This window comes from Chrysemys picta, chromosome 19 (assembly GCF_011386835.1).
Source record: "Chrysemys picta bellii isolate R12L10 chromosome 19, ASM1138683v2, whole genome shotgun sequence".
Taxonomy (NCBI): domain Eukaryota; kingdom Metazoa; phylum Chordata; order Testudines; family Emydidae; genus Chrysemys; species Chrysemys picta.
This window is the reverse complement of record NC_088809.1, coordinates 4,313,308-4,338,043: the sequence shown is the minus strand read 5'-3', so window position 1 is coordinate 4,338,043 and position 24,736 is coordinate 4,313,308. Positions and strand designations below refer to the sequence as shown.

General features: G+C 46.9%; 3 protein-coding genes across 17 annotated transcripts in view; 1 reads left to right on the top strand and 2 right to left on the bottom strand.

The window, feature by feature from the left end:
- Window positions 1-7,092, bottom strand: part of RPH3AL (rabphilin 3A like (without C2 domains)) — a 105,953-nt gene extending 98,861 nt beyond the window's left edge. Inside the window, exon 1 of one of the 12 annotated variants that reach the window (XM_065573233.1) lies at window positions 6,808-7,092. The gene's annotated coding sequence lies outside the window, so the exon portion shown is untranslated. Of the gene's footprint in view, window positions 1-4,167; window positions 4,257-4,276; window positions 4,444-6,807 lie in introns of those variants that run through there. The other 11 variants (XM_024105911.3, XM_065573221.1, XM_065573229.1 and 8 more) reach the window with 11 other exon arrangements.
- Window positions 7,093-7,158: 66 nt separating this feature from the next.
- Window positions 7,159-11,762, top strand: LIAT1 (ligand of ATE1). Its single transcript, XM_065573234.1, has 3 exons — window positions 7,159-7,261; window positions 7,796-8,072; window positions 11,019-11,762. The coding sequence occupies exons 2-3, from the start codon at window positions 7,835-7,837 to the stop codon at window positions 11,543-11,545; spliced, it is 765 nt and encodes a 254-aa protein (XP_065429306.1). The 5' UTR covers window positions 7,159-7,261; window positions 7,796-7,834; the 3' UTR covers window positions 11,546-11,762.
- RFLNB (refilin B) lies at window positions 10,629-20,946 on the bottom strand. 4 transcript variants are annotated; one of them, XR_006176295.2, is made up of 4 exons: window positions 20,673-20,946; window positions 18,287-18,396; window positions 14,569-16,682; window positions 10,629-14,530 (listed from the first exon to the last, which is right to left on the bottom strand). XR_006176295.2 is itself a non-coding variant. In XM_005298152.4 (3 exons), exons 1-3 carry the CDS (start codon window positions 20,859-20,861, stop codon window positions 16,352-16,354), a joined length of 630 nt encoding a protein of 209 aa, XP_005298209.1. In that variant the 5' UTR covers window positions 20,862-20,946; the 3' UTR covers window positions 10,629-16,351. The 4 variants fall into 4 exon arrangements, 2 of the variants coding, with proteins under 2 accessions (XP_005298209.1, XP_065429307.1); XR_010593844.1 differs by lacking the exon at window positions 20,673-20,946 and adding an exon at window positions 19,938-20,457; XM_005298152.4 differs by having other exon boundaries at window positions 10,629-16,682.
- Window positions 20,947-24,736: the final 3,790 nt, after the last annotated feature.

Here is a 24,736-nt window from a genome sequence, read left to right as displayed (position 1 = left end):
ACTTAAACTCTGCAAACTCTCTTACAGAACCATCTTTATTTTTCTATCACTGTTTTTTTTTAATTTTCATATTTCATTTTGATTAATATAATCGACACCCATTTATATAAATGTTTGTCCTTTAGCTAAACAACCCAACACTCAACGAATTCATGGAAAACATGGGATGAGCAGTTGGTTAATTAATCTGGGTTTTACACTGTATCTGCCAGACCATCTTCGTATCTGTCTTGGATATTGAGTGGTCAAAAAGATATTACAGCAGTGCATTCCTTCTGTACTCAGCAACATTTTATAGATCTACCCTGGGAAATGAGTATCCAAGAGCACCCATACATGCTGAAACCCTCCAAGGATTAAGGAACATTTATTATCTGTATTATTGCAGTGCATAGAGGCCCCAACTGAAATTGAGCCCCATTGGGCAGGGCGATGTATATACTCACAATAAGAGACATCGCCTGTCTCCGAAGAGCTTACAGTTTAAACAGACTCAGAGTGAATGGGAGGGAATCAGAGGTAGAGAGAGAAGAAAGGACTTGTCCAAGGTCACCCAGCAGCTCCGTGGCAGAGCCGGGAATACCTTGCCTCTCACAGTTTACAATCTAAGGCCCTGATTCTGCATGATTCCAGCATCCAGGCTGAGGCCGATCACTGCACCTGCATGAAGCCCCACTGAATGGGGTAGGTCTTGAAGTAAACAAGACAGACAACAGATGGGGGAAAAGGGGTAGCATTATTCCCATTTACAAGCAGGAATTCAACAGAAGTATCAAAGGCAGCAATGGAACTGAGCCCATTTCTCCATAGTCAAAATCCGCTACCTTACTCAGGAGTCAATCCTATGACATTTACATTTATTATGAAACTGATGAAACCTCAGGCAGAGTACATAAGAACGGCCATACTGGGTCAGACCAAAGGCCCATCTAACCCGGTATCCTGTCTTCGGACAGTGGCCAGTGCCAGGTGCCCCAGAGGGAATGAACAGAACACATAATCATTAAGTATCAGAGGGGTAGCCGTGTTAGTCTGAATCTGTAAAAAGCATCTGAAGAAGTGAGGTTCTGACCCACGAAAGCTTATGCTCCCAGTACTTCTGTTAGTCTCAAAGGTGCCACAGGACCCTCTGTTGCTTTTTACATAATCATTAAGTGATCCATCCCGTCGCTCATTCCCAGCTTCTGGCAAACAGAGTCTGGGGACACCATCCCTGTCTATTCTGGCTAATAGCCATTGATGGACCTGTCCTCATTGAATTTATCTAGTTCTTTTTTGAACCCTGGTATAGTCTTGGCCTTCACAACATCCTCCGGCTGAGTTCCACAGGTTCACTGTGTGTTGTGTGAAAAAATACTTTCTTTTGTTTGTTTTAAACCTGCTGCCTATTAATTTCATTGGGTGACCCCTAGTTCTTGTGTTATGAGAAGGAGTAAATAACACTTCTTTATTTACTTTCTCCACACCAGTCAGGATTTTACAGACCTCAATCATATCCCCTTTTCCAAGCTGAAAAGTCCCAGTCTTATTAATCTCTCCTCATACGGAAGCAATTCCATATACCTAATCATTTTTGTTGCCCTTTTCTGAACCTTTTCTAATTCCAATACATCTTTTTTGAGATGGGGCAACTAGATCTGCACGCAGTATTCAAGATGTGGGTGTACCATGGATTTATATAGAAGCAATATGATATTTTCTGTCTTATTATCTAATCCTTTCCTAATGATTCCCAACATTCTGTTTGCTTTTTTGACTGCCGCTGCACATTGAGTGGATGTTTTCAGAGAACTATCCACAATGACACCAAGATCTCTTTCTTGAGTGGTAACAGTTAATTTAGACCCCTTCATTTTATATGTATAGTTGGAATTATGTTTTCCAATGTGCATTACTTTGCATTTACCAACATTGAATTTCATCTGCCATTTTGTTGCCCAGTCACCCCGTTTTGAGAGATCCTTTTGTAGCTCTTTGCAGTGTGCCTGGGACTTAACTATTTTGAGTAGTTTTGTATCACCTGCAAATTTTGCCACCTCACTCTTTACCCCTTTTTCCAGATCATTTATTAATACGTTGAATAGGACGGGACTCAGTACAGAGCCCTGGGGAACACCACTGCTTACTTTCCATTCTGAAAACTGACCATTTATTCCTACCCTTTGTTTCTTATCTTTTAACCAGTTACCAATCCATGAAGAGGACCTTCCCTCTTATCCCACGACAGCTTACTTTGATTAAGTAATTCCTAGCAAATCTAGAAGTACAGTATAATAATACTGTAGTCATTTCCCCAAAAATGACTGTTAGCAGCTTCCCCAACTTTCATTCTGTATCTCCCACAGTCCATTCACCCTGCAATCTTTATCATCATTATAAGCTCTGAAAGCTCCTCCCCCAAACTTTAACCAAAATAATAAACATTTTAACCATTCCCCCCCCACACACTGCTTAGGAGTGTATATTGATAGCACAGTGCAACTACATACCTAGGGTTTGTCTATACTAGAAATGCTACAATGGGACAGCTGCAGCAGCACTACTGTCACTCATACACTTCTTCCATCGCTGTAGTAAATCCACCTCTCCGACTGGCAGTAGCAAGGTCGACAGGAGAATTCTGCTGTTAACCTACTGCTGTCTACGCTAGGACTTAGGTCGGCTTAACCATGTCTCTCAGGGGTTTACATTTTTCACACCCGAGTGATGTAGCTGGGTCAACTCAACTTTCTAATGTCAACCAGCCCTAAGATGGCAGGGAACAGATGGACTGAACAAACAGCTCATTGAAAAGTTGTTGTCAGAAAGATGAACCATCATCTTGCTGTGTATGTGTACAGCACCGAACACAACAGAGCCCTCCTGGTTGGAGTCTCCAGACCTTATTGTAATGCACATCGATCATAACAGCAATAGCCAGTTCCCTGTAGGCTGCACAGTCCACAAAACTCTTATATTCTGAGTTATTTTATATCATATCATTGTTGCTCCTGTTTTCCATTCCCCATTCCCCATTCCCCCCTCCTCACTTCTCATCTCACAGGGAACTATTAGCTATCGTGCAGCATTAGGAATACCCATTATCAAGAAATCCCTGCTACTGACATTTTGAAACTAGAACAAAACTATTAACTGTTGTCAGAGAACAGCTGCCTGTAGCTCAAGGTCTGTCTTGGGAGAAAGCTCCTGGGAGTCTGATTTCATAACAACCTGCCCGAGCACGCCTGTTGCCAAACTTTGCATTTAAGCAGAGCTGGCAATAGGCATAATTGCTTAGAGCCCTGAGCAGCTCAAGGGGGCCCCCTATTAACTATTAGTATGTGTTGGGGGGAGGGCAAAATATTCCTGTTTAGGGCTCCCAAACGGACTAGCACCAGCTCTGCATCTAAACCTCTCAATCTCAGGAAGAGGGGGAAGAGAGGGAAGTCAGCAGAATGCAACTCAATTCCCCTTCATGTCAAGGAAATGAGAGGAGAACATTTTGTTTTTGCTTCAGTAACTACATTGTAAATGCTTTTCATCCAGGTTCACTTCTGGATTAGAGACACAGCGGTGGGGCTTTAACCCCCCCCCACACACACACACTTGCAAACAGTTCATATGCCATAAAACCAAATGCAGGGAGATCTTAGCATTGTACCGACTCCAGAGTATATGTAGTGATTTATCACCAGGGTTGGAAGCCTTTTAACAGACGGATCCTCATCGCCTCCAACCCTGAACTCCTTGTTGATTCTTTTTTGGGAGAAGGGTGGGAAAGGTCGAACAACTTTTTTGCTTACATCCACGTTAATAACATCCTGCATAAAAATCACCCCGCAGCCTGTCTCTGGTTTTGCTCCAGCGTCCCAAGCAAAACTGCCGTCCCAGCCCAGCCACCCTGCTCGCTGCAGAGAGTGACACTGTCCCAGGCAGGCTGGCACACCTCAGCAGTTATTGCCCGGGGTTATTTTGCTTTCTTTTCTGAATTGCTAAGTACAAAAACTTCCTGCAAAAGCAGCTTGTGTTCGGGCCGCTCCCAGTCACCCCGCAACAGCGAGCACTTTGCACTGGCAGATTTAAATGCAACCACATTCCCCGTCTTCTGCAACCCCCTCTTTGGGGAGCTGTTTGAAAAATGCCCGCGCCCCGTGACCACATCTAACGGGAGCCACTGCTAATCCTCACCACCCGGCAGGCTCTCTTTGCAAGCGTTGCTGCTGTGTTTGGCGCTCACTGATTGCTTAATTGAAGGCTGGAGGCGGCTACAAGTAACCACGTCCCCCGACCCTCTTACCGTGCACACACGTTGGTTGCTACTCCCCTTCCATGCACCCTCGTTGCCCTCTAGCGACAACTGCAAGGAGCCGGGACGCAGCGAGCTCGCGCCAGCCCCGGCTCCTGCCCAGCCAATCAGAGTATCCCAGCAGGCTGCAGCCCCACGGCTGTGCAGAGCTGGGAGCACGAGCCCAGGCGTTAGCTGTCATCGTGCGTGCAGAGGCGGGCCCAGGGCTCACACACTGCTGTAAGAGCATTACGAGGTGCATGCAGATTGCTGCCCTGGGCCAAGCCTCACCCACTTGCAGGGTGCATGCATGCAGCTGTGTCAGCACTGGAAATTACATGCGGAGCTGAGCCATGGCTCACTTACGCCAGCGCTGGCTGAGTTGGTCACAGGCTACCTGACTTGCTTGGTTTTCTCAAAGATGGAACACTTGAAAAGAAGGGACATGGCGACTTTGCCTGTTAATTGGAACCTGTTGTAAAGTGCTTCATCGGCTGGAAATCTACTTTCAAGTCCCTCCCAAGGAGGGAGACTGGGCCCAGTGTTGCCGGTTTCCCCCACATGCCAGTGCTGCTGAAGGGATCTCCTTGCAAAGGAGACAGCCCAGGCCAGCTCTGCATGCCTCGGGGTCATTCCCTAATAGGCCCCACCCACCTCCTGTCTCCCGCTAACCCCTGTGAGGTTGGAGTAGTGGACTGAGCACAGGGCTGGCTGGCCATCAGCACTTGTCTTTCCACCTCTGCCACTGACTCACTGAGTGGACTCTGGCTCTGGCTCCAATACCCTGCTAACACACTGCTGTTTAGTAGTGACAATGCCTCCCCCTTGTAACACTAGCAATGCTTCAGCCCTTCCTGCTGTGTGCTCCAAGAGTGACTGGGAAACACTTCTGTCACTTTCCAGCTACTAGGGACCAACACACAGTGCCTGTCAGCATACACATTAGTTAACTAAGCCCCCCCACAAGCCCCTTCATCCCTCCCCTTTCCCCCAGAAGACAAGGGATTGATTATCTTCTTTTGACAGGTGAAGGAACTGAGGCAGAGAAAGACTAGTTCAAAATACAGTAACAGTGCACTAAACACATCATTGCAACACATGATTATTGGTCCAATTCTACTTGTATTTGTGAGAGAAGAGAAAACTGAGTAAGCCCTACATTCATATCGCTTAGACCGGGATGCTTAGGGAGAAAATCCATGAGTTATAGACAGGCGGATCATTTACTCTGTTAGGACATCAGGAATCATGCATCATTTACAGACCTTTATGGAGATGAATTTCTGGCTCACATGGCAACTTGTGTCGCCTCCCGACTTCTCCACATTGCATAAATCATCCCTCTTGCTGACAGGCTGCTGCAAACAGACTCTTCCCCTCTCTCCCATTCAACCAATGACTCCGCAGAGGGGAGACAAAACAGCCCCTTCCCAAAGCCCCTGTTAGCAGCAGAGGAGCAAGCAGGCCACATATAGGAGAGAGTGAGTGCCTGAAAGCCTACCAAGCCTGCCCCTGGTCACTATAAATCTGCTAGGATTGCCTCCAGCAAGACCAGCATTCATGCTTGGACACTATGACTACATGGACCAGGAGGACCTTAGCCCAAGAGCCCTGGAAGGGAATTTGTGTAGCAAGAGTCCTAGTTGGTGAAGGGAATGATGGGGCTCAGGGAAGCAGAGCTACAGGGTCACTACAGGGCAAGGGAGTGTGGCAGCTGTTGAGAGGCTGAGGTTTAACTAACCCAGGTATATGAAAACAGAATCATGATTTTTGTAACAGGCATAAAAGGTTTAAAACACCAGGCGATTGGGCAAAGGCTGTGGGAGACCTTTGCAAATGGGACAAGTAGCTGCAGGGTGACAGGCAGCAAGCTATAGTAACAGAGTTAGTTAGTCCCTGATCCTGCAAAGACTGAGGCACGGGCTTCAATTTACACCCCGTATGAGCATGTGGTGAACTTTATACACTCACAGGGCATAAAATGAAGCCCAGGTGCAAATCTCCGCAGGATCAGGGCCTCCAGCAGTTACTGTGTTCAGGTTCTTCTACCACGGCCCACCACCGGGGTCTATGAACTCCTTGTAGCAAGAGTAATGACCGTGTTTGAGCATCATCCCTCTGGAGTACGGCTAAAAGAAAAGAGAAACCATGATACTTTTCCGCTAGGCCTGCCTAACTGTAGCAATGTAATGTATCAGAGGGGTAGCCGTGTTAGTCTGAATCTGTAAAAAGCAACAGAGGGTCCTGTGGCACCTTTAAGACTAACAGAAGTATTGGGAGCATAAGCTTTCGTGGGTGAGAACCTCACTTCTTGCATCTTACCCACGAAAGCTTATGCTCCCAATACTTCTGTTAGTCTTAAAGGTGCCACAGGACCCTCTGTTGCTTGTAGCAATGTCCTGACTGCTGCCATTGCCCGTCCGTCACTACCCCTGGCCAGCAGAGAGCTCAGCCCCGTTGCTGTGGTGAGGGTTAAGTAGGGATTGGAGCAAAGGGCCGCCTTGGCGAGCTCCTTACCGGCCCTCATGCTAAGTTAGTCCTACCTCAGGGTCAGTCGCTTGCGGGGCTGTTTCTCCTGCCGGGAGCCCCTGTGGCCCCGCGCGGGCCGGGGGGGCTGTTGGGCTAGGGGCTGCCCCCCCCCCCCCGAGAATGACAAGTGGCCTCTGCCTCAGCGCGGGGACAAGGCGGCTCTGCCAGGCTCGCCCTCAGTCGTGCAATGGGCTCTGGCGCGGGTCACCCCCCTTAGGGCTGGCGGGTGGAGGGCCCCGATCCGGGGCCCTGGGGTGTACGGGGCGGCAGGCCCGTCGCCTTGGAGACGGAACAGCCCGTTGACGAGCAGCTGCCGCCCTCCCCCCGTCGGGGCGGGGAACACACGGACTATTTGTTCTGGCGGAGGGCGCGGGTGCTGGTGCTGAGTCACTGCCATGGAGACGCGTCGGGGCGGGGGGGGGGGCGGCGCGGGCCCTAGAGAAAGGCGGCGGCGGCTCCGGGGGGAAGGTGACCTCCGGCCCGGGGTGGGGGGGCAGGACTAGGGGTCTGGAGGGACGGGGGGCTGTGGGAAGTAGGGGTCGGGGGCAGGGACAGAGTCTCTGGGGCTCTCTGGAGAATAGGGGCCGGGGGAGGGACTCTGGGGAGTGGGGGGCTCTCTGGGGAGTTGAATCCAGGGGGTAGGGCCTGGGAAGAACAGGGATCTCTGGGGGGCAGATGTTTGGGGAGTAGGGGCCCGAGGGACATGGACTGGGGGTAGAGATAGATGACAGCTCACTAGAGTGTGTGATCAAGGGGGCAGGGACTGGGGGGACTGAGGACTCGGGGGGAGGGGGGGTCTCTGGAGTCAGGTCCTGAGGGCTCTAAGGAGTAAGACGCAGGGGGAAAGACTTGGAGGCTTGGGGGGGAAGGGTGATGTGGAAGGAGGTGAACTGAGTGGACTGTGTGGGATGTGTGGGCCCTGCGCTAGGAAGATGGTGGACTTTGCAGCAGATGAAGGGGGCACCGAAAGGCCCTTCAACAAGTCTTTCCCCCTATTTGCAGGCTCAGCAGTAGCTCAGTGTGAGAGCCAGGGTGTGCCCCATGCAGGAGAGTCCAGGATGCAAGGGGGTGCAGGAATTGCTGCTTGGGAAGGAGAAAGGCAAGGCCAGCAGCAAGCAGCCAGGTAAGGGGATCCTAACCCCTACGCCATCCTCATCCCTACCACAGGCCACAGGCAAGAAGAAGCCACAGAAGAAGAAGAAAAAGAAAGCAGACCAGGATGATAGTAACACCAGGAGCAGCGGGCATGGCAGCAGCCCCTCCGCCTCTGATGAGACAGGTTAGCAATGCAGTGTTATAGCAATGGGTGCCAGTGGGCACAGCACCTGGAGGATGGGGGCACAGCCTGCAAGGAGTGGATGGGAGGCAGGTGTGCATGGTGGAAAGCAGCTGTCACTTCTCAAAGGCCACACTGCTTCTGGCTATGGCCAGGTTGGCTTTTGCATAACATATCGCTAGCTCCAGTGGGCCCAATGCTCCAGTGCCTTGGACCATCACTTACACCAGCGCAGTCTATGGAACATGCTACCAAATGAGAATGGCAGTTTTATGCCCTTTGCCTGGTGCACATGACCACACAAAGGGTAAGGTAGTGGAGAATCAAGTCTGTCTCCACTTTGCTGTCCCTGCTGTTAGTGAGGGAAGTGCGTTATCACCTTTAGAGGTTATGGGTATAATTACTGATTGTGTGTATTGATCAGCCAGCATACGTACAGATTGCCTGCTATACGCCTGTGTGCGTGTTGGAGGGTGTGATGCTCTGTACTTTGGAGGAACACCCTACACCCCCATGTTCATCCTTAGGATTGTGTGGTACCCAATGCAAAGTTTGTCATGTCTGGTGTCTTCGGAAGGCTCATGATGCACTGAGCATTGTTGTTATAATAATGTTATAGGTTGTAATTTAATGTATATAGTTATGAGGCTGAAAATGTGTCCTCATGGCTTAAAACAAGATGAGGCAAAACTGTCCAGGACCCGAGGGGCAGTTCAGACCTCATCAGGGCATGTATTGGACAAACCCAGCCCAGCCTCACAGGAACAAAGGACACTAGCCTAGGCAGCAACAAAGGATCTGTTGGACTCTCAAGTGAGTCACCCCCTTCCCTTTGCCATGCTCTTCCTCTCTCTTCCACCTCCATCTACAGACACCACCACACCAAGCAACTGAAGCGCTGATCAAAGGTGAAAACGTGGCTGAAGGCAACCAGCCAGCGGTGAAAAGCATCTAAGTTTGTGAGGGCACTGAAAGTGTTAAGATCAGCTTAGAATGTATTTTGCTTTTATTTCATCTGACTTGTTATGCTTTGACTTATAATCACTTAAAATCTATCTTTGTAGTTAATAAATTTGTTTATTCTACCTGAAGCGTGAGTTTGGTTTGAAGCATGTCAGAAACTCCCCTTGGGAGAACAAGCCTGGTACATATCAATTTCTTTGTTAAATTGACAAACTCATATAAGCATTCAGCGGGCATAACTGGACACTGCAAGACAGAGGTTCATAGAGTTGTGTCTGGGACCAGAGATATTGGCTAGTCATTCAGTTGCACAATCCAAGCAGCTTACATGCCAGAGACTGTGCGTGAACAGCCCAGGAGTGGGGGTTCTCACAGCAGAGCAGGGAAGGCTGGCTCCCAGAGTCAAGGATTGGAGTGACCTAGCAGATCACCGGTCCAGCTAACCCTAGGGGAACGTCACAGAGCGTGTGTAATATTTTGGAATGGGTAGCTATAAATATAGAACCACACACAGTCTTGAGTTGAGATTGGCTTTATTTACCTACCTGTTCATAGTGTAGAAAACTACTATTATACTGGGATAATTAGACATCCTTTTTCACTACTGTACAGTCATAGTAAAAAAAAAAAGATTAGCTGCTGTAGATCCCAGGAAATAAGTTTGGGCTTTTGGTGAGAAGGAATCTTATACATTTTAGAACCTCCACCTAGAATTATAGCCTGTTAGTACTTTTTGTTGTAGCCTTTGCTTTTTGTTAAACAAATGGTTTATTGGAAGTACATGTAGCTCCCTCATGTGGACTGTAGGAGGCATAGGACATCTGTTGGAGAGTAGGTAGTTTCACAAAACTGCTACAAGATTTGAGGTAGCTGGATATATTTTTGATTTTTTTTCCACAGAGCTGAACTACAGTTGGTTGAATGTTCAACATTTAATTGATGCGAGTCAAAATTTATCTGACCTCTAATGAACAGTATTTGGCTTGCTAATACACCAACAGAGTGAGGGTTAATTTCAAAACTTCTTAATGGGGGAGGTTTTCTTCAATCATGTAAAGAAACAGAACTATTAAAGTTATGTCAGGCATCTTATTAAAATAACATTACTAAAACATCAGGGATTTCTAAAAAAATCTGACTATTCTGTGAAGTTTAAACTTTAGAAGGAAGCAGGACTAATTTATTACAATGGCAAAAGCTAGTTAGAATAACCATTGGTGGAAGCTGAGGCCTAAATGGGGCAAGACTTTAAGAAATAGCTCCAGCACAGCTTGCAAGAGACATTTTTCCTCAGTAGTATCTGTTCACTAGCCCTTTAACTGGAGAGACAAATTAAAACTGAAATTAATCCTAGTTGTAGCAGGTAAACTCTCAATCTGATTTTTTGAGGGAGGATTTATGAAAACTTTGGCCCACTGCACTGTGCTGCTCAGTAAACACACTAAGATATCAGATCACAACTACGCAACATCACCATCACAATTCTTTCTCTAGTTTAGGACTGTAAACTTTTTGGCACAAGGACTATCTCGTTTCCCTGGTTAGCAGAGCATTAAAAACCTGAGGTGGTATTCAAATAATGGCCACAATTTCTCATTTCAGTTTCTGCCATTCTTTTAGCTCAAATGTTTAACATTCACATTGGAAAAAACACAATACAAAACGCAATAGTCATACTGGTCCAACGGGCATGATGCTGGTATCAAAGTGTTATGAGTATGTTAAAAGTTCTGCTTACGTACATTTTATATGAGTACAGTAGTTCTATAAATGGCGTCAGTCATTGAGCTAAATACATATTTCCCCTCAACAATGAGCTCTTATGTGATTGATATTTTGTTAATAAATCTGGTTTCTTGGCAGTGAGTCTGTGCTATGTTTAATGATTTTTTATCTGTATCTTTCTCATCACCTTGTGAACAGTAAAGTCCAGGTGACAGTGATGCCGTATAAGCTCTCTGTTAATATTATTTCTCATTTCACCAGATAAACATCACAGCAAAAGCAGGAAGCATCAGACCCTCTCTGCTCAGTTACTTGAAATACTAAGCGTCAGGAAGGATCCTGACCTAGCACAAAATGCTGTAAAGGGGATTCACATTGATGCAGAAATAAATAAGTTTTTATTATCAGCTTCCAATACTTCAGGCTCTACCCAAACAGAGCAGGACATTTCTGATCAGATCAATGAAAGCCTTCGGTGGGATGGGATTCTTGAAGATCCTGCTGCTGAGGAAGAAAGGCTGCGTATCTATAAACTGAACAGAAGGAAACGCTACGGGTTATATGTCCAGCAACAGCTACCCACAGAGCCATGTTTGACTCTGAAGCATTTCCCATTACTTCAAACCAAAGATCCATACACAAACAGTGGTCAGACAATATGTCAGGAGGATCGCTCCAGTCCTTATTTTCAGGAAAATAAAGAAGAGGTCCTGAATGCTGAGCTAGCTACCAAAGTGTCTGAACTGCAACCAGCAGCATTACCAAATATTTCTCAGGAAGTTGTGTAAACCAGTATTGTTCTCTATTTTATATCTGTATTTAAAACAGTAACGGCAACAAAACCGTCACTTTGAAACTTTGTATATACCTTTGTTCACGGCAATGTTGTTAGTGGGATTTATTCCCCATACTAACAGGGTATTCCATTTACTTCTGCCAGACCTGTTATAAAACTCTACATGGAAAGTGGACAATAAAACAATTATTTTGATGGTTTTATTAAAAGGTTCTCTATATCCTACTACTCTGCCCTCAAGTACCCTCTTACTGCTCAGACGTTATTCATAAATAGCAGTGTCTTACTGGATTATCTCAGTGCTTTTCAAACACGAATGCATTAAGCCTCACAGTACCTCTGTGAAGTGGGCAGATGTTGGCCCATGTTGCAGATGGGGAAATTGAGGCAGTAAGTAGCTAAGTGATTTGATACTGTGCATAGAGACTAGAGTAAGTGATATGCAGATAGGCTTGCCTAAGGTCAGATGCATTGCAGAATCAGGATTAAAATCCAGGTCTCAGTGCCTGGCTTGCTCTTATGGCAATCTTGCTAGACAATACTACTTTCTTCTGTTACAAAAACTTACTGTATTGTTCCCTGAACTCGGAGATTTAAATCAGAAACAAAGTGCACTAAATTGAAAAGTGCCCTTTTCTCAAGTGACAGGATTGTCCTTGTCAATACCGTGATTGCTGCAGCAACATGGCTCTGGGTGTCTTCTGCATCGGTGGCCAAAATTAACAAAAAAAAAAAAAAAATCATTAGTCTTTCACTTAATAGGCTTCCCCGCCCATTCCATCAGCCTTTCAGATGCCCTTGCTTTTCATCACACACACAGTAATGTTTTTCATACGACTTCCTCAGAATACTTTTACAATATTAGAATATTAAAAAATAGCCAAGGGCACACAAAAGGAGATGTTTTGGGGAAAAAAAGACCATGCATCTGAAAGAAGAGAGATAATAAGTTCTCGTAACTTCCCTCTACCTGCTCGGAAATATGTTCCTTTGATTTAAAAACACTTCTTAAACGCTATTTGAATGCACTGGTCTTTTCTAACAACTATTGTCTTATATGCATAGGACTCCTCTGTTTTCTTTAATATTTTATCACTGAATGATCCTCTAATCCTATTGCCTTTAATTGGCTGCATAATGCCACTGGCACTTTTGCAATGGCAGGTTGGTTCTTTATAAATATATTCTGTTTCAAGACTCACTAGATTCCAACAATGTCATTACTTGAAAACCAAGCGCTTATGCAAAGGGGTGGGCAAATGAGTAGCGAAAAAAGTACACAAAAAACTCTATTATGAATTAAAGAATTGGTATTCTGTTGCATCAATTCCTACCCTTCTATCGATATTAAAAAAAAAAAAATCCACAAGCCTGGAAAGTCAGAAGCATTTAACAAGACAGTAGGCATCCAGACACATAAGTTAGAGTTCTCTGACAAGAACAGCTTGTCACAAATCAATTTTTTTTTAAATATATAATACATTCCAATAACTTTTTATATACTATGCCCATCAGAGCACCTGGACTATCTCCACCCCCATTTAAAAAAAAATCCACAATCAAAAGAGTTTTGTCTGTTTAAATACTCAGTTCATTTGAAAACAACAACTGCTTTGTTTGCAATATGTGGCAAAATACATATCAGAAACCAGAACTAGCTCTTTAGGAATAAAATGGTACCAGATGTGAAATACATGCTGTGGGGAGAATTTCCAATTGTCTTAAAAGAACATCTTCAAGTGTCTTACTAAACTCATGAAGCCATAGCATTTGTATAGGCAATTTTATACTTGATATGGCTTATTAGAGAATTTAGCAACAATCAAGTCTGATAAAAGAAACAGGATCTAAGATCAGCTGAATATATTAAGTCTTTAGTTCTAAGTAAATCGTGTAATAAATGATATCTAACTGTTCCACACCGTACTTACCCACTAATTTCAGTAATAACTCCCAGCCAGCCAGAGTTAATGCAGTAGAGATGAACCAGCCATTTGTGACTCTAGTTCGCATTCAAGACCCATCAACAACCAATAAGGCTTCAGTTAAAAAGAGACTTCCCTACAATTATGGTTTTCATATAATTTATTACTAGTTAAATGAGATAAAGCAAATTAAAACTTTGTTGTTGTTTTTTTTTGGGGGGGGGGGGGAATCATGTCACAGACAGCAGAATGTATTGGATCTTGCACAGTGAGAACCAAGGTGTTGCAATATAGTAATCTGAATTTTTTAAAAAGCATCTTCCATCAGTTACCATCTTTTTAAAGAGGAACATCAATAAATCTGTGTTTTTAAAGCATGTGTTGTGTCAAACCATAGTGTAAGTGTTATTTCTAATTTAACTTGGAACAGGTCATGGTTACAATTTTAAAATAAAACTTCTCTCCAAAATCTTGTAATGAATTCAGGGGAACAGTGATGTGGAGTAAACCAGGCATCCATTCTAGTCCAGTATCCTGTCTCCTACAGTGGCAGGAGGAAAGTACAAGCTAGCAATAATGGAATAACCTGTCCAACAGAGAAGTTATGTTTGAAACCCCTACACACAGAGGTTGGCTTGTGCCCTGTCGTGACTGCACTTTTGGCAAACACTTAAGGAATGGTCTTAGTGGGAATGTAATTAGCATTTCTTAAATAGTACAGACTAGATTCAGTGCATTTGGTACTAGGCTATACTAGTCATGTTGGTAGTTCTGGCCCTGATTCACACCCCATGCAATTCCAATAGCTTCAGTGGGGTCAAAGGTCTGGTCAGAATCCCTGTACCCATAGTCTCTTATGGGGATGGCTATTTAAATTCAGCATTCCAAGTCTCCCTTGGAAATGTTTTAGGGCAGGAAACAAGGTTTAAAGAAACAACTGATTCAAGGGAATCAATAGGCAAAACAAAAAACCCAACAAATCCCCTCTTCCATTGCACTTTCAGTCTCTTGAATCATTTCAGCTCACATTAGTAGCACACTGCAGAATATACCTCTGCACATGCCATTTGTACCAAACTGCAAAGTATACCTCTGCACAGGCCATTTGTAAAACTGCAGGATCTATCTTACTGCAGCCCCAATAATAATCTCCAGCCAGCACACATTCTGCATTCCTTGCTCTCTACTGATGACATTTTCCCTTGTCCCGATGCCCTACAGAAGTCCCCTTTTGAGAGGTGGTCTTGGGTTGTTGCTCTAAAGAGGGATGAATTTTGCCCCATCTGAGTTGGGGGAGATATATCAAAAAAAGACATGAGCTGGCTTCTGTGGAACATCCACAATATCACTACTACACCAACAAAGAGTACAAGCCACATCTTCGAAAGCACACACTTTCCATGCTGCTCTCCTCTCTTTCAACAAAGATACAACGATTTTGGAGATTTAGAAAGCCACACCTTCTGTTTGGTCAAAGTGCATGAAAGTGTGACAAAGACAATGTTAAGGTGCAGGTTATTCTGAAGTGATTATTCTCACCACCTCTCTCCTGCCCACTCCCCAACCCTCAGTGATCTCCAGCTGAAATGCACTCTGATGTGTTACTGCAGGGCTGCTCAGGACGCTGCTGGGTATGGAAGACCTTCCCTGCCCCAGTGAAATCATCAACACCATCAGATCGAAAAACTGAGACAGAAAAATGATCTTTGTGAAGTGCAACAGGGAAAGCACAGGCATGGCTGTGGATCTAGCCAGTTGACAATTTTGCATTCCCTTTGTCGCAATCAATGCCTTTCTTGGCAAGTCACTCCCACGTACCCTAGGTGATGCTGCTGGATTCCCAGGTTTCTACTCCCACTTTATGACCTCCACACTGTGGATTTCCTAACATTCTCCCACTGTTGTAGCTCCACTTGAGTGAGAAACAGTGCCAGCATTAGCACATACCAGATACTAGCGGTTTGACACTAGCGGATGTCTACACTTAGCTTTCCAAAATTCATCACCCCATAGAGATAATTTTCTGCATAATATTTTTCACAAGCTACAGTACAGTGCCTGCAAATTCTAGTATCTGCTGCACTGACAAATAGTTGCACAAGTTTGAGGCTGGGTTAACTAACTGAGAAGTACACAAGATGTTCTGTAAGATTAGGGGACCCGGAAGAAAGATAACCCAGTTCCTTCTATGCCGATTGCCTACAGCTACCCAAATGCAATTTAACTCTTGCTCTAATCAAAACTTTTTCCACACACACCCCCACCCCTTAAAGGAAACATCTTTAAAAACAGGCATGAATGCGATTAAAAAACATCTGCTTAAATATAAAATTGTGGATTTCCCATCAGCTAGCCTATGCCAAAGGATATCAGCACTTTCTGCTTTACCAAGGTCCTGTGACCAAAGCTGAAATTAATTATGGCTCTCTGTTTACAAGTGGCTGAATTATCTGCTAAATTTTCTGCAGCAAGAGAATTGTCATTGGTTTTACACATCAGCATGAAGATCATGTACATTTTTCCACTGTCCCAGACGCTCCCTTATCTGTGAAAGAGCAATTAACTTTTCCTCTTTGGAAACATTTCCCTTATTTTCACCTGATTACTGCAACGTGGGAACAGGGGAGGGAATCAGCAGCTCTAAAGGAGGATAAACTGGTATCTCGAAAAGCTAAATTCCCATAGAAAATTAAATGCAGGCCATTTTGACGCTTAAAGCTGAATTTATGAGCTGGGTCAGAGGTAGCGACAGGTAAGGTTCCCTTAGAGTGACTGGGCAATTAGGTTTTTTTACCCACTTTAGCTAGTGGAGAGTTAGTACAGTACAGTAGAAAGGAACTAGGATGGATCATAGCAAGAGAGACAGGTGTCAGTCAGCAGCCATCCAGGAGGTAATCATTCCCAGGGTATTCTGCAGACTCCAGCTCTATGCTGGACAAGAACCGCCGCATGGACTTCCTGCAGTTGTAATCCAGAGTGGTGGTGTACACAGTTTTGGTGTGCTTTGGGTAGACAATGGTGGTGCTGGCGAAACGCAGGGGCTTGTTCCGAGGCTCAAAGTGGACCTCGGCTTTGTAACTGCGCCATGTGCAATCAGGGATGCAGACGACCGTTTGGCTGCACGAGGAAATGCCTAACCCCACAGGCATATAGACATCATCGATGAAGTGCTTCTCTGAGTCATACTTCACCGAGGAGGTGTACCTGAAACACACAAGAGAGACCCTAGTGTGAATCTCACTTCGCTCCAGCGGCCAGTGCTCACTGGGAGATGTAGCTAGCCAAAGACACTATGGGAGGCAAGGTGATCTCCTAGCTAGGGCACAAGGGGTTCCATTCCCAGCCATATGACCTTGGGCTAGCCACTTCCTCTCTCCGGGCCTCAGTTTCCTCATCTGTAAAATGGGGCTGACAATCCTGATCTCCTTTGTCAAGTGCTTTGAGATCCATGGATGAAAAGTGCGGGATAAACACTAGGATTCCTAGTCCAAAGCTTTTTTTATTTAAAATATATATTTTCCCACTGATCTCTCTCTTTCCATTTAGGGGTAGAGGAAAACCACCTTCTGCTTGTAGCACGCCTGGCGTTTTCATTGTTTGTCCAAGCACAAGCTCTAGGCAGGATCTCCTTTTCTATTGGAATTTCCAGAAATGCCATCAGTTTAACCATCTTCTTAGCCTGGTGGGGCCTAAACAACCCTTTTCAGACTCTGGCAGCCCAACCAGGCACCTAGATCCATTTAGACTCCCTGTGGCCTGATTTTCATAGCTGTCGGCCCCTTGCAGCTCCCATGGAAGCAGATGCGGTTTTCTGTATTCTTATCCATCAAGGGTCCTATGGGAGTTCTTTATCCTTCCCCATCCTTGGGGTCATCAGCCAAGGCAAATACAATTATACCCACTTGTTTCCATGAGAAAAACCACCATGGACTCGACTGGCCAAAAAATAATACAATTAGTGTATTGAGCATTTCTGATATGAAAATTAATATCAAGAATGTCTGGGTTTGAAATATGAGATGGGACTGGAAGCCTGTGTGCACCGAAAAAGATTTTCCCTCTCAGCTTCACACCGGGCCTGATCCTGCATGGTACCAAGCGTCAATTCCAACCTCAGGATTGGGTCCTTTGTCAACACTAGTGAAAATTTTTTAAATCCTCCTATCTATCAGAGTGCTGTTTGATCAATATGATCGTTCTACTTATGCCTATAGAAAGGGAAACTTTGTTCCTTTTTACTGCAAAATTATGTCCAGAGGAATAATTCACATACTATGAACTGAGGCAGTGTATTAAAAAAATTCCACATCTCGAAATATTAGCTTTTCCCTCCAGTTCACAGGATTACCTCTTGCTGATAAGATAGAACCTTCTGCTATAAAACCATCAGCTTAAGAAAGTGGAATTCCTTTCCGCTAATAAAACAACCCTTTAGAAAGCTACTCCCTTTGAAGATCTTTGCTCGTGATTACCTTTCAAGTTATTAAACAGAACCCAAGATTTAGCAGCTGTATAATGAACTAAGAAGCATAATAAAGAGACAGGGGAAGCCTTCCCTTGAAAATTCTTCTTCGAGGTGGTTAAAGGAGACAGAACACTCCTTTGCAAAGGGCTGGGTGAAGGCATAAGTGGAGGAATGTACTGGCTGGGTGGAACTATACAGTCCTACAAATAACTGAGCTTGCATCGAAGGCACACATTGATAAATCCTATTGCTCCTTTGCACAGTAACTGTTAAATCTTTACTGCTTCCTATGCCCCTGGGAAGGGGAAGTTTAAACACTAACTGATTGTAATGCTGTATTTACCTTATTTCCTTTGGTGGCAGAGGGTCAAACTCAACTCCTTCGCCAAAGGATAAAGGGCATAACCTCGCAGGGCAGCTGGAGAGCAGCGGGTTGGGAGAGAACACAGCATTCTGCAAAAGTGCAAAGAGAGTCCCTTTAATATAGCAATTCAGTACAATCCCAGGAGGGGATGGATGTTTAGTCACCTCCTATGTCAAGGATAAAGTTAACATTACCCAAAACAGACTTATCTGTAAATGACTGACAGTTCCATTGACTTCCACGGAGACCCACGGATTTACACAATAGGTGTGCCTGGTACTTCGGGGGCCTTCATACAGAAAAGGTCCTTCCCCACCGTGAGGGGCTGGAGTCAGTACATCCTCCAGGGATAGCATGGTGTCATGTAAACTGTCTGCTTCGGGGATTTATGTTTGGGTTTATCATCATTAATATTTTGCAAAGTGTGTATGAACCCTCTCAACACTGGATTCATCGGTCAATTATATACATCAATTGCAAGAGAAACCTTCACAGGTTATTAAGTTCCATGAACTTCCGAACAGCCTTCCCGGCTCCCTATTTCCCAAGCTCAGCTGCATCCAGTATGTACATGCGCTGCAGGAAGGGGGGAACTTTCTAACTTGGGGTTTCTCCAGGAATGGAGAAGTCCACCGTCTCCTCTCTTACAGCACCATATGGACTGTGAGGCGCTTTCCCTGCTGCCAAGGCGCCCCAGCTGGGGAGGAGGAGGAGAATGGTCTGCGTGCTGAGGCTAGCACAGCACCTCCAAGCAGGCGAATTCTGCTTTTCCTGAAGACAGCTTTGGGAATGCTCCTTTAAGACCCCTGGATGTTACGAGAATCTTATGGTTCAATCTTTGGCATTTCTAAGCTGTTCTCCCTTTTCCCTGCATTATCTTAACAAACACATCTTTGATCTAGATGAGCCAGTGAGGTGTCCGGTATCTACAATAAAAGGCCTGGTTTTCAGAGGTAATGAGCACCCCAAACTCCAAGTGAAATTAGCGAACGATGCAGGTACTCAGCACCTTTGAAACAAAATCAGACCCCAGAATTCACCCCTGGCCCCCTATACCTTAGAAGCCAGTTTGTGGCTTTCACTTCGGCAAGATCTGAGTGTGCGACAGACCTTTAAAAAGGCCTGGTGGAAAATGACTCCAGACAGTCTGTGTGCAAGAGTGATGGGCCGTATGGAATTCTTGTCACAGGCAGAAAGCTGGGAGGTGTTGTAAATGAATAACTCAGTTTCATGATTCTACAATTCCGCCACCAGCCACTGGTACTGATGTCTGTACTTCCATCATGCCAAGAGGGTGCTGGGCACTTTGTGGGTACAGCCCCTGCACAGATAAATTAAACAGTAAAGCAGCAGCAGTTCTGGGTGAAGGGGTCACTTGTTTTCGACTTCTCTCTTGTCTAGATGCATTCTTCCAGGTGAAAATCTGTACCAGTTCTAACTGCCACTCTGCTGCGACTGGGTTTTTAAACGCATGCTCAGGGCTTGGATGGATGCCTTCTGGTGTGATTTGAGACCAAAATCTAAATAAAAAGAATCTATTGCCAGCTAAACAACCCAGCCTTTCCTTTCCAGTATATTCCTGGCAGGCACACCACCTTAACCCCCTGCCCTCTGGCTTCGGGATTGTTACCAAAAGATGCGCAAACAGTTCTGCGGAGAGGAGCTGACTGTCACCAAAGGGATCAAGCTTTCGCAGCTGCTGCGCCTCTAGCCAGCGGGGCTGGAACGCTGGGGGAGAGAACCGGCCGAGGGCATCTCTGCACACCACAAGCGGACGAGAAACACCGGCGGATTTGTGAGCTCGATTGTGCTCCTGTCTACTCCGCCGAGCAGGAGAGCCAAAGCATTGCATCACTCTGCAGGCAGGAGCCGCATCTTTGCAGAGAGGGGACAGGCGGAGGGGGACGCTGCTGATCACCACAGCCCTCACCCACATTCGGTCACACCGGGAGGTGCAGCCACTGCTGAGGGGGAACCAGGGACGAGCCCTGCTGGGGATGCACGATCATCGGGAAGGAAAACTTTCACAGCCTGAACCCAGCGCCCCCAGCACAACCCCGGGCATGCACCAATACGCCCCTGTGCCCCTCGGCTACCCCTAGCAGAGATGCATGCCCGGACACCCCGGGTCCCGCTGCCCCGCGCATGCACCCATACGCCCCCCTGGCAGCCCCGGGTCCCGCTGCCCCGCGCATGCACCCATACGCCCCCCTGGCAGCCCCGGGTCCCGCTGCCCCGCGCATGCACCCATACGCCCCCCTGGCAGCCCCGGACACTGCCGGGTCCTGCTGCCGTGTATACGCCCCCAACTCCGCTGCACGCCCAGCGCCCCGAGCGGCGCTGCCCCGGCCCGGGCAATACTCACCGGCGGCGCCTGGCCCGCGGCGTCCGGCTCGGGCAGCCCGGGGGGCGCAGCGCGCTCGGGGCCGGCGGCCAGCAGCCAGTGGCTGGGGCTGGGCGGCAGGCCGGAGTCGGGGCTGTCCAGCACCCGCTCGCCGCGCCGCTTCCTGTCCAGCGGCTCGGGCCCCTCGGGCAGCGCCAGCGTCCCCACCATGGCCCGGCCCGGCAGCACTGGCCGCGCTCCCGGCCCGCCGGCTCCTGGGCAGCAGGGCCCGCCCCCGGCCGCGGGGATTGGAGCGGGCGGGGCCCCGGCGTCCCACCCCCCCGCTCCGCCCCGCTGCACAGAGGGGATGCGGCTCCCCGCCCGGGCCCGGGGGAACCAGCCTGCGAAGGGGGGACCCTGCCCCTCTGAAATCCCCAGACGCTGAACGCAGCCTCCAGCACACAGGGGCCGGGGGGTTCAGACCCAGCCCCGCGGTTCGGATGGTGTCTGTCGCACAGCGAGCCTGCTTCCCCTGGGCTTTACAGGGCTCCGGTGCAGCACAGGGCGAGACAAAAATGCCAGTTGTTGATGGGGCCCTATGACGGGTTAAACAGCGCTCTCCCTTCTCCAGCGCCTTGCAGGTCAGGCTCTCAGAGCAGGTCACTCACCACAGCCCCTCTGGGGCAGGGAAGTAGCATCACCCCCCTTTCACAGGTGGGGAAACAGAGGCACAGAAAGGCAGAGTCACTTGCCCTAGCTTTCGTGAGTAAAAACCTCACTTCTTCGGATGCATCCGAAGAAGTGAGGTTTTTACTCACGAAAGCTTCTGCCCAAATAAATCTGTTAGTCTTTAAGGTGCCACCAGACTCCTTGTTGTTTTTGTAGATACAGACTAACACGGCTACCCCCTGATACTTGCCCTAGGTTACCCAACAGACCCGTGGCCGAGACTCCTGCAGCACCCACATCGCCTCTGTCCCACTCCAGCTGAGCTGAGACACCTCACTGCTCTGGGACTCTCACATTGTTATAGGGTATTAAGTTTGCAGGGAATTCTGCTTGGCTGGACTTTAGGAAGAAGGGGTGAAACCCTGGCCTCACTGAAGTCAATGGCAAAACTTCTAGTGACTTCAACAGAGCCAGAATTTCACCCAGGGCATCTCCACACACCACTCACTGGGTCAGTACTTCTGCAGAGCTGGGCTGAGAGAGACAGCAAATCTGCACAATAGGGGAAGTAGGGATCCTGGGCTGATGCAGCTACCTGTCAGTACCATTCCATGAGTCTGTCCTGGCTTTTGTTATGAAGAGGAGTAAGATCTAATGCTGTTCCACCCGGTCTACACAGGCCAAGCAGCCAGAGTCACAGCTCTGCCCAGCCTTCCAGAGCTTGACACTACCCCTTCTCCCTGCCTGCATGAAGGTACTGTTAATCCAGGGGGGTATTTATCTGCCTGCGGTCTCCCTCAGAGGAGGAAACAAATGGATTTTCCTACACTGGCCTACTGGGGACCCAAAGGGCTGGTAACCCCTACTTCACTGCAGTCACATTCCAGCAGCCAGCACTCCCTGCCCCAGCGGTTTCAAATTGGGCCAAAGGTAACCCTGATAATTTATGCTGTAAACATCTTCACGTCTCCTCGTTTAACAGCCAAATTCACTCCTATCCAGTCCCACTCTGCATGACTGTACATCCTGCGCACCCCAAGAGAGGGCTGAGTCACAGTTTTAAACCCAGGCGTGACACCCTTCCACATTGTCCCCGTTCAAAGTCACTCCCCTGATTTTATCAGCTTGGAAGTGGGTTTAGTTATTAATGCAAACAGCCGAGCACTCATTTGGCCATATATTTCAGATCTTGTGACTCCAGGGGAGCAGCCTATTTACTGAGACCATGTGCAAGTATGAAATATAACTGCCAAGGTATTATTTATCTTTGGTGTCACCGCATTTTTTAAACTCATAAAGGCAGATCGTAAAACAGAGGCCTGGTCCCTAGCTAGGGCGTGTGTACACTGTACTCCAGAGGTGGTCTGAAGACAGGGCTGCTGCCCTAGACCCTCCTTCCCGCTTTAAACAGCTTACATTCACCCTGGAGAAAATCTCAATGACCACACTGGAAACATGAAAAACGCAGCCACATGGAAACATGAAACCACCCAGCCAAGGTAGTTCAGAGCAGCAAACCGGGAGCTAGGTTTACATTTTCCCTGCCCTAGCACACACAGGAGGAGTTCTAAGAAGCCCCTCTTCAAACTGATTGCAGTGTAATGGTTGAAGTCAGCGCTTTCTAAGCGCCCAATTGTCACTGCTTGGGAGGGACTGAGAAAAATATCGCTCTGCTGTTACTCTATCTAGAACTGCCGGGGGAAAGGTCTGGCTACGTAATTCAATCAGCGCCCAGGGGGTCGGGGGGGGGGGGGGTGTTTATAAGGAGTCAAGTGGATACGATTTCCTTTAATTTCAGCAATCTCCGAGATCCTCTGGCAATTTCCCTGTTTTTATTCAGAGCAGCCAGCAGTGCGCATTCCCAGAGCCTAAAACCTGAGCTCCTTATTCAGGCTGCTATCCTGCAAACTCTTCTGCACGTGCTTAACTTTACTCCGGCGAGTAGTCCCACTGGAGTCACACGCGTGACGTTAGGCACATGTGTGAAGGGTGTGTGGGACCACGGCCCAGTAGGGCTTTGCCGGCACACAGAAGTTGCACCTTAGGGTATGTCTACACTACAGGAGCAGAGCTCCAGTGCTGCACCAGCGCAATAGCGTAGATGCTTCCTACACTGACAGAAGTTTTTTTTCTCTCAGTGTAGTTAATCTGCCTCTCTTGGAGAAGGTAGCTGGGTCGATGGAATCCTTCCACATACAGCGGAGCGTTAGGTCGACCTAACGATGGAGCTCAGGGTGTGAAAATTTCACAAGCCCTGAGTGACACAACTAGGTCGACCTAAGTTTTAGGTGTAGGCCAGGCCTTAAAGGTGCTATTTTAAAATGATTTAGTTAATCTGGTGCTAACTCCTTTGTGGGCACACTTACATTGTCTTAAATACATTTTGTCTAGCAGCTTAGCCTGCCCTTGTAAATTTACAAGGGCAGGCTAAACTGATATAAACCAGGTTTAAACTGATATGAGAGACTCTACACTAAAGTTGCACTAATTCAGTTTAAAGGGATGCTTTTCATTAAAGCGACGCAACTTCGTCTGTAGGCCACAGTACTTTCCAAGGCATACTTACCCTTACAATGTTGTCCTATATAAATAGCACTTGTCCGGTTAATTGGATTTCTAAATGGCCTCTGCTACAGAGGCACAGTTGATGGGGGTGCAGGGGACAGAGGAGCGGAGGGAAAGGTCTCCAGACTCCTGTAGTGCTAGGAAGGCTAATGGAATGGCTTTCGGAAAATCCTAATTGAATAATCATGCCGCATCATCAGATTTGATGGGGGAAGACTCCTCTAGGGGAAAGAAAGGTTTGCTGGCAGCCAAAGCAAACACGTTGCTGTACAGTAACACACAATCTAGCCTGACGGGCCCAGCACAAGTGAACCCGAACCCTTCAAAAGAATTCCTCCGCTACCCCCAAATTAAAAGCAGAACAGAGCCTTCAGCCAGAGGCGTCTGTGGTTTGCAGCTATGTACTGCTGGGAACTCCGGATACTTCCTTAAGGAATTTACATTCCTTTGAAGAAATGCTATTAGGTTGTTTGTCTTCACTGAAAAATGTGGATTTAAAAAAGTACATTAAAAACCTGATTCAAATCAGTGGAGTCAGAGTAAAAGTGCTGGACAGGTGGTTTGTTATTTTTGTTTTAAATACACCCAAGGCCGGACATTTTGGTCTCTCTAACAATGGGAAAACAGATCACCTTTTACTTCCAAATCTCCCATCAAAAACCCTTTATGAAATGAGAGGCCCGAAAAGGTTCAAGAAGCCATTTCCAAGCTAACATGATTAGTATTTCAGAGCTGCCGCCAAGCTTCTCAGATCAGAGGACACTCAGCTGATAATGTAGCTAGAGAAATTTAATGGGGTGGGGTGGGGAGAAGCTAGATTTCCACTATCAAGAAGTCTGAATTTACAGCATGCTAAAACTGCCAAGAGATGA

Coding starts and splice junctions, on each gene's coding strand:
- LIAT1 (XM_065573234.1), top strand. CDS start 7,835: ATGCAGGAGAGTCCAGGATGCAAGGGGGTGCAGGAATTGCTGCTTGGG. Junction 8,073..11,018: donor CTCCGCCTCTGATGAGACAG/GTTAGCAATGCA, acceptor TCATTTCACCAG/ATAAACATCACAGCAAAAGC.
- RFLNB (XM_065573235.1), bottom strand. CDS start 20,243: ATGTGGGTGAGGGCTGTGGTGATCAGCAGCGTCCCCCTCCGCCTGTCC. Junction 18,397..19,937: donor AACTGTTTGCGCATCTTTTG/GTAACAATCCCG, acceptor GCACTTTTGCAG/AATGCTGTGTTCTCTCCCAA. Junction 16,683..18,286: donor CTGCCACCAAAGGAAATAAG/GTAAATACAGCA, acceptor TGTGTGTTTCAG/GTACACCTCCTCGGTGAAGT.